This window comes from Lycium ferocissimum, chromosome 9 (assembly GCF_029784015.1).
Source record: "Lycium ferocissimum isolate CSIRO_LF1 chromosome 9, AGI_CSIRO_Lferr_CH_V1, whole genome shotgun sequence".
In the NCBI taxonomy this organism is placed as follows: Eukaryota; Viridiplantae; Streptophyta; class Magnoliopsida; order Solanales; family Solanaceae; genus Lycium; species Lycium ferocissimum.
This window is the reverse complement of record NC_081350.1, coordinates 19,764,727-19,773,664: the sequence shown is the minus strand read 5'-3', so window position 1 is coordinate 19,773,664 and position 8,938 is coordinate 19,764,727. Positions and strand designations below refer to the sequence as shown.

At 32.9% G+C, this 8,938-nt stretch overlaps 1 protein-coding gene across 2 annotated transcripts; it reads left to right on the top strand.

The window, feature by feature from the left end:
• The first annotated feature begins 5,364 nt into the window (after positions 1-5,364).
• Positions 5,365-7,855, top strand: LOC132029822 (FCS-Like Zinc finger 10-like). Of its 2 annotated transcripts, none has more exons than XM_059419197.1 (3): positions 5,365-5,558; positions 6,218-7,265; positions 7,342-7,855. In XM_059419197.1, the coding sequence occupies exons 2-3, from the start codon at positions 6,241-6,243 to the stop codon at positions 7,490-7,492; spliced, it is 1,176 nt and encodes a 391-aa protein (XP_059275180.1). In that variant the 5' UTR covers positions 5,365-5,558; positions 6,218-6,240; the 3' UTR covers positions 7,493-7,855. The 2 variants fall into 2 exon arrangements, with proteins under 2 accessions (XP_059275180.1, XP_059275181.1); XM_059419198.1 differs by lacking the exon at positions 5,365-5,558 and adding an exon at positions 5,585-5,738.
• Positions 7,856-8,938: the final 1,083 nt, after the last annotated feature.

The following is an 8,938-nucleotide window of genomic DNA, read 5'->3' as shown; positions in this document are numbered from 1 at the left end:
GCGGTTTATCCTCTTCATTGTCATCATTATTTACATCATGTTCTTCTTCTTCTTCTTCATTGTTTTCTTCTTCTTCTTTATCTTCTTCTCTCTTCTTCTTCTCTTCTTCTTCTCTTTTTCTTCTTCTTTTTTCGGCTTCTTCTTCTTCTTCTTCTTCTATTCTTTTTCTTTTTCTTTCTTCTTCTTCTTCTTCTTCTTCTTCTTCTTCTTGTTCTTCTACTTGATCTTCTTTCTTGGCCGTGAAACTCCTACTTGAGAGGTTTCTGTTCGGCGGTTTGTTGAAAGAATATTTGTTTTATTCAGATAAGATCATCTAATGATGCCCCTTATATCTTTTACTAGCTGTAGATGATTTCTCCTTTTCTTTTCGTGAAGACATTTTATACGCACACGAGATATAAGCAAAAACACTTTCAATTGATTTGTGCACCATTTAAAGTAAACAAATAATGAATTTTTACAACGGTGAAGCATATGTTGCAACAAGTGTGTAATATATTGGAACAACTCCATCACACGTTCAACAACTTAATAAGTTGTTGCAACAGAGTTATACATCTGTTGGAAAATATCAATACAGTTGTTGCAGCTTCCACAGCAACTGTATTGATTATTTCCAACAGACGGATATCTGTAAAAGAATCGACAAAAAAGTTGTTGGAACATATGATTGAGTTGTTCAATCGAACTAATCATTGAAACCATCGAACGATTCTTTGCGACTTCCTCGGCAAGAATCGTTTTAACAATTTTCAGCGATTTTAAATGTATGTAATAACATATTCACTTGCTGCAACAACCTCAGCAACTGTTTGGGTTTTTACCAATAGATTAGAAATTTGTTGCAACAGATTACTTAGCTGTTGGGTAAAAGCAAAAAAAAAAAAAAAAAAAAAAAGGCAAGGCCCTTTTTCCTAAGCCTTACAAGGACAACAACGAGGACAACGACATCTATTTCCCGTCAGTGCAATATCGGTGCATTACAAACACACAACGGTAAAAAAATTGAACAAAATACACAGCGGTGCATAGACACACCCCCGCCCATGTTCTTTCCTCTTCTTCTTTAACCAAAATTAATCATTTTCGTACTTTTATTTCAAAACCCTAACTTTTGAACCGAAAAAATATTTGTTTCAATACAAACACACAACCATTACAAGTTAAACAAAATAAACCAACCTCAATCGTCAAACAAGTCTTGCTGATTCGCAACAACTTTTCGGTACATTGGACAAAATCCAAAAAAAATTCAATCCTTTTCGAAACCCCAAGGAGAACAAGAACACAAACAGTACCAAAAACCATAATTTCACAACCACATACACTATTTAACAACACAGAAACACCAACAAGTGGAACAAATAGAGCAAATACGGGTTTTGTAAGCCCAACAAGCCCTTTTTCGAACTCTGGGAGAGAGAACACAAACAACACCAAAAACCGAATTTCACAACCACATACACTATTTACAAACACACAAACCCCAACAACTCGAACAAATACAGCAAATAAGGGTTTCTCAAGGACTGAACAACAAAATAAACAACATTGCAGACAAACCCATGTTATTCTTCTTCTTCTCTGACCAAAATCATCATTTTCTCATTTTGCTTTCAAAACCCTAACTTTAAAAGAAGAAAATATTGAGCGATTTTACCTGAGAGAAATGGAGAGCGACGATTCGTTGTTGAGTCGGCTTTTGAAGAGGTTGATGACGGTTTGAAGAAGCACATTTAGCGGTTGAGATCAGTTCGTGGGTTTGAACTTGAAAGTTTGAAGGAGCAGTTGAGATGATCGTGTATTTTGAATGAAGTTCGTGTATTTTGATATGGACCGATGTTGAGTTTGAAATAAATGGGGGTTGGATTAAATGGTTTGGGGTCTTTTTTGTATTTTATAAAAGATTAACAAGTTTGACAAAATACATTTTCAACCCCAATTTTCTTAATCCCAAATTTAATTGGGTTTTGACTTAATGTGGTCCCTACAAGTCACCTCTAGTAATTTCCAAACTTAAACGACACCTTCAGTTAATTCTTCGAAGTCTCTCTTCCTCTCTCTATCTTTGCTTCACCAATTTTCTCACTAGATGAATGGCTTCCGTAGTTGATTGCCCCTACATGAATTTGAATTGGTTCTCCGAAATAAACACCCTCTTCCTAACTCTCAAATCCACTACCCTCTCCCAAACTTTCATAGTGTGGTTCAACAGTTTGATGCTCGTCTAGTTACAATTTTGAATATCACTTAAAATAATAAAAAGTGAATTTGGTAGAGAAACTGTGGTGGATACTAATCTTACTTTTTATGCACAATTATCCATAGTGTTTTTTTCCTTATACACGTAAAAAAAAAAACTACATATGTACATTAGATATTATTCTTTACTTATGTATTATAATTCGATCACTATAATCTTACGAAACTTGTTCCCAACCAAGCAAACCATAAATGTCCTTATATTAACTGAAGATTATAATTAATTTGACATGTTTTTTTTAAATATTATTTTATTGCTCAAAATAATGTGAAGTGAATTCGGCAGAGAAATTGTGGTGGACACTAATTTTACCTTTTTTATGCACAATTATCGATAGTGTGATATGATTTTACTTATAAACGTCAAACAAAACAATCTTACATATGTACATTTTATCATTTTCAGTAAATAGTTTTATCTCTATTTAATTATATATTATAATCCGATTACTATAATTTTCGGATTACTTGTTTCCAACCAAACGAACCATAAATGTCTAGATATTAACGGAAACTACAATTAATTTGACATGTTCTTTCAAAATATCTTTTTATCGATTAAAATAATGAGAAATGAATCTGGCAGAAAATTGTGGCGGATGCTAATTTTACTTTTTTTTTTTTTTTTAATGCACAATTATTGATAGCGTAATCTTTTTTTCTTACTTATGGACGCCAAGCAAAAAAATCCTGTACGTTGTATCATTTTCACTAAATAATTTCATAATTATTTAATTATACATTATAATATGACCATTACAATCTTCGGATAACTTGTTGCGAACCAAATGGACCATAAATGTCTTGATATTAACAGAAGGCTAAAATTAATTTGACACGTTCTTTTAAAATATCTTTTTATCCCTCAAATTAATGAGAAGCACATTTTGGTGGAGAAACTGTGGTGGATACATTCAACACTTGTATTTGCACAAACATTCAGATATGATATAATTGAGTAAAAATTTATTCACATACGGTGTTTGCACGGTATTTGCACTAAACTATACTAATTTACTATAATTAAGTGTTTTAATGAGGTAATAATATAAATTAATTAATCACAATTAAGTAAAAGACTTTTTATGTAAACACATACTGAACATTTATTAGTTTGATGTAAACATCGAACATGAGTAAATTTTACCTGCAGACGACATAAAAACAATCCTGCACATGTACCTTTTTTATGCACAATTATCGATAGTGTGATCTGATTTTACTTATAGACGTCAAACAAAACAATCTTACATATGTACATTTTATCATTTTCACTAAATAGTTTCATCTTTATATGATTATGTATTATAATCCGATCACTATAATCTTCAGATAACTTGTTCCAACCAAACGAACCATAAGTGTCTTGATATTAACGGAAGACTACAATTAATTTGACATGTTCTTTCAAAAAATATATTTGTCGCTCAAAGTAACGAGAAGTGAATTTGGTAGAGAAACTGCGACGGATGCTAATTTTACTTTTTTTTACGCACAATTGTCGAAAGTGTAATTTTTTCTTACTTATAGGTGTCAAACAAAAATATCCTACATATGTACATCATATCATTTTCACTAAATAATTTTATTATTATTTAAGTATGTATTATGATCCGATCACTCTAATCTTCGGGACTTGTTGTCAACCAAACGGACCATAAATGTGTTAATATTAACAGAAGACTACAATTAATTTGACATGATCTTTTAAAATATCTTTTTATCACTCAAAATAATGAGAAGTAAATTTGGTGAAGAAACTGTGGTGAACACATTCAATACTTCTTGTGCATAAAGCTATATTTCTGCGAAAAAAATAAGAAGTTTAAGTTATATACTTTCTGACGGTGTAAAAATCTTTTACGTCATTAATATGCTTTCATCTGATATAATTGGGTAAAAATTTATTCACATACAGTGTTTGCACGGTATTTGCACAAAACTATACTAATTTCTTATAATTAAGTGATTTAATGAGGTAATAATTTAAATTAATTAATCACAATTAAGTAAAGGACCTTTTATGTAAAGTACATCTATTAGATTGATGTAAACATCGTATATGAGTAAAAAAATTTACCGGTTAGTAATTGCTTATCTTTCAGGTTACTATTTTCGCTAGATAGTTTTATCATTAATTAGTCGTTATCATAATCCAGTCACGTAATATTTGAATAACTACCACCAAAGGATGTGGTGCAGCGGATGAATGTTGCTCCTCCTTTAACCAGAGGTCTCGGGTTCAAGCCTTTGATATGCAAAAATTCTTGATAGGGAGCGCTTTCCCAATATTGGCCATACACAACGCAGATTTAAATATAGTCGGACTCTAATGCAGGTACAAAATATCGGGTGGAAAACCAAAAAAAAAAAAAAACTTTGAATCACTAGTTCCTAACCAAACAAACCATTAATTGTCTTTTCTTTTTCCGCAACCATAAATGTCTTGACATTGACCAAAAACTACAATCAATTTGACATGTTATTCCAATGTATCTTAATAACGAGAAGTGAATTTGCTGTAGAAACTGTGGTGGATAGATTCAACACTTGTTACACAGAGCTATATTTTTGCCAAAAAATAAGAAGTTTAAGTAATATACTTTTTCTGACAGTGTAAAAATCTTTTACATTTTTAATATATTTTAATCTAATGTAATGGAGTAAATCTATTCAAACATGGCGTTTGAACGGTATTTGCACCAAATTATACTAATTTATTATAATTAAGTGATTTAATGAGGTGATAGCATGAATTAATTAACCATAGTTAATTCAAAAACTCTTTATATAAACACATATGATGCATCAATTAGTTTGATGTAAACAGAGTAATTTTTTATCAATTAGTAATTGCTTATCTTCCAGGTAACTTTTTTCACTTTTTTTATGGACTATCTTAATAGCTGTAATTTTTTATTTGTTTACGTATAGAAGTTAAACCAAAAACAAGAAAGAGCCTAGATATGTACATTATATCATTTATCCAGTGTATTTATACAGGTATTTTGTAGTCTACCCCGTATTTCCACAACATTTACTACACACAGAAAAAACTAAAGAGTATATGAGAAGCTCACACTGTTACTGATTTTGATGCATTGTGAGAGAAAGAAAGAGAGAGAGAGAGAGAGAAAAAAGATGTACTGAAGAAGCCACACACACACAACATACTCAAAATAAAGAGCTTGTAATTTCTCTTTGCATTCACTTCTTTTTTCTTTCTTCTCTCTGAAAAAAAAAAAAGAAAAAACTAATTACTCCATTTTTGAAGCTTCTGGAAACTAATCTACCAGGTGGTTTTCCCTCTTATACTCCCTTTGAAAGAAAAGGGACAAAAAAATTAAAAATTTTGAAAACCCATCAAGAAAATAAAAACCCCAGCTTTGATTCTTGGAGGTTTATTTACCTTATCATTTTTTTTTTTTGAAGGTTTCTTGAAAATGGGGTTTATGTGTGTTCAATCATTTTTCTTGGTATGGGTTTTCATTTTCTTGTTCTGTTGTTGATTGGGGATTCAATGGTGATTTTATTTCTAGTTGGGTATTTATCACTGTTCAAATGTTTATATAATGGTCAGATGATTTTTTCTTTTTTTTTTTTTTTTTTTAAATTTTTTTATTCTGGTCCCAATCTACATTTTCAGGTTTTTCTCTTGTTGACTCATGGTGTTCTTTGATTTGACTCATTTTTATTTTTATTTCTGACTATTTATTTTTCTTGAATTTTTTTCCCCCTGCTTTTAATAATTTATCTGTTGTTTTATGGATTCTTGAATAATCTTTTCAAATGTGTTAACTTTAACTTTAGATAATGCAAGCTTCAATGTAGCTATTCTTTAGATTTATGATGGATTTATCCATTTGAGTTGTCTCTTTTCCTTTTGTAATATATACTTGATTATTTTTTTTTTTAATTTTTTTTATTAAGAAAAAAGTTGTTGATCTTGATGCAGGTGTTGGTGGACATTTAGGGATAATGCTGAGGAAGAGGAGCAGATCACACCAGAAAGTTCAGCCTATGGGTCATTTGATGTTTGATTCTATCTCAGATTCCTCTGATGTTTTGGTTAGGAAACATAAAAATAACTCCATTTTTAATGTTCCTGCTCATGTGTTTGTTGGTCTTAATAATAATCCTAAGGGTTCAGAATCTGATTCAGTGAGAAGTCCTACTTCTACACTGGATTTTAGAGTCTTTTCAAATTTAGGCAACCCCTTTAGGTCATCAACCAATGAGGGGACTCATAAGACCTTTAGGGGTTGCACTAAAGTTGGCCTTGGCATTGTAGATTCTCTTAATGATGATGAAATGAGGCAATCGGGGAAAGTTCTCCGATCATCTGATAGTAAAAATATTCTTTTTGGCACACAAATGAGGATCAAAACACATAATTTTAAGAGCTGTGTTGATTCTCTTGAGGAACCTAAGTCGCTTCCTAAGAATATCGCGATTTTTCCTCATACCCTGTCGAAAAGCTCCAATCTTGAAAAGGGCAATTCTGATGTTTTGTTTGGAATTGGAGATGCCCCGTCGGAGCATGAGTTATCGAGAAATTTTCGTTCTTGTTCTCTAGACTCAGCAAGCTTGGCGAATCGTGCCGCGACTTTTGGTTCTGAAAATGGAATAAATCCAGTGGTTTCACATGCTAAATGTGTTAGAGGTTGCTCAAAGTTGGGCAATCCAGCAGGTGCCAAAGTTGGCTCTACCACCAGCTTAGATGGTTCTATTTCGGCTAGTGACATTGAACTTTCTGAGGACTATACTTGTGTGAGAACCCGTGGACCCAATGCCAAAGTAACTCATATATTCTGTGACTGCATTTTAGAATGTCACAACAATGAGTTGCCCAATTTTTGTAAGAACGCTAATGAGAAAACCGCGATGCTTGAGGTGGTGGAGGACAGCTCAGAGGTCCTCCCTTCATTTCCTCCAAGCGATTTTTTGAGCTTTTGCTACTCTTGCAAGAAGAAGCTTGATGGAGAAGATATTTATATGTACAGGTACGTTTATATTCACTGGATTTCTAACTAGTTTTGGATGACTTCGATAGTGAAAAACTTGTATTATGTTTTGCAGAGGTGAGAAAGCTTTTTGCAGCTTGGATTGTCGTTCCGAGGAGATTTTAATTGATGAGGAGATGGAGAAAGTCAATAATGATTCTGAAAACGCTATCAAGCCAGACAGCCGTGATGAAGTTTTTGACACCGCCCTGTTCATTGCTACATAGGATGCCGGAAATTGCAAGCTGTAGCTACTAAGCCCATGATTGATGAAACACTGGTTAACAACTAGATCATCTGTATCCTAAGAGCTGTTTTTTTGTGCATCTTTGTGCAGCCATGGATGATCAGAGCATGTGTGAACTGTCTTTCCTTTCTCATGGCCTTAGTGGTTAATGGTCACAAACAGCAAATTTTGCTTTACATAGTTCTGAATTTGAAATGTAATAGTGGAGTATAATCTCTATGAAAAGAAACTTAATTAGAAGGGTTGTAGCCCATCCTTGTGGCTCCCCAAATTTTGGGTTCTCACATGCTAATATTACCTGGCAAAATTTGATGAATATAAATGTTTCATGACATATACATTACTTCTACAGGTGTGGATGAATAAAAATATTTTGTAACTACATTACTCTTAGAATTGTATATCACCAGTAACTCATGCCATTATAACACAACGATAACATATGTGCTAACAGAATCTGACTGTCTGCATATGTAACTGTGTTATTGACATGCTTTCTTGATTGTGATTCAGACAGAAGCCTCTTGAGGTTCCTGTTTTTATTGTTCTTCAAATACCCTCAAAACTAATTGCTTCCAGAATGGTAGCTCTTCTCTTTGATCCTCAACTTATTATCTCTATTCTTGAATGTACTTGGTAGACATGTTGGGAATATGTTTTAGTCATGTACATTTAGGCCTTATGTTTTCTAGGAATCTTGTAGTTCTGTAAAGATTAATATGCCAGTAGAAAAACCAGAACTTCTGAGCCTTAGTTTTGTTTTGTATTTGAGATGAGCTTAAATTGAGCGACATCGTTGTGAGGATTTATGTTGCTGAATCCAACATGTTTGGGATTGTGACATCGTTATTGTTGTTGTATTACTTTGTAGATCCATTCCATTTCTGCAGATTGAACTACACCAGTTCTGTTTCTGTTTAGGACATGGTACGTTCTGTTGTGTTACATGATCAGATGTCTTGTTCCTTCCAACTTTTAGATTAGCGCCCACACACGCGTGTGTTTGATTATTTAACTACTTGAAACATCCTCACTTGGGGTTTAATTTTGTCCTTCCCTGCAATTGGAAAGGAAGTTTGTCCACTTTTATAATGGATTAAACGGATTGATTGATTTCCATGAGAACACTGATGGGAGACTCAGAAAATGTTGGGCCATGTGGTATACTGTATGTGATGTCTGAAGGCACTAATGGGCTACGGACCTTTTCTTTTCCTCTGTTTTCATTGCCTATGCAGTATCTTTATACCTGGCTTCTGCTGTATCTTGTCTAAGTTTTCTTTTTCTTTTTCTTTTTTTACCTTTTTGTGATGTTACCAATTTAAGTAACTTGGGCTGGGTGAAAGTAAATGTAGAGAAGGGTCACTCCTCTCGTCAGGTAAGTGTTCTTTTCATCTGTCACATTAGCCCAGGAAAAAAAAAAAAA

Coding starts and splice junctions, on each gene's coding strand:
- LOC132029822 (XM_059419197.1), top strand. CDS start 6,241: ATGCTGAGGAAGAGGAGCAGATCACACCAGAAAGTTCAGCCTATGGGT. Junction 7,266..7,341: donor GAAGATATTTATATGTACAG/GTACGTTTATAT, acceptor TATGTTTTGCAG/AGGTGAGAAAGCTTTTTGCA.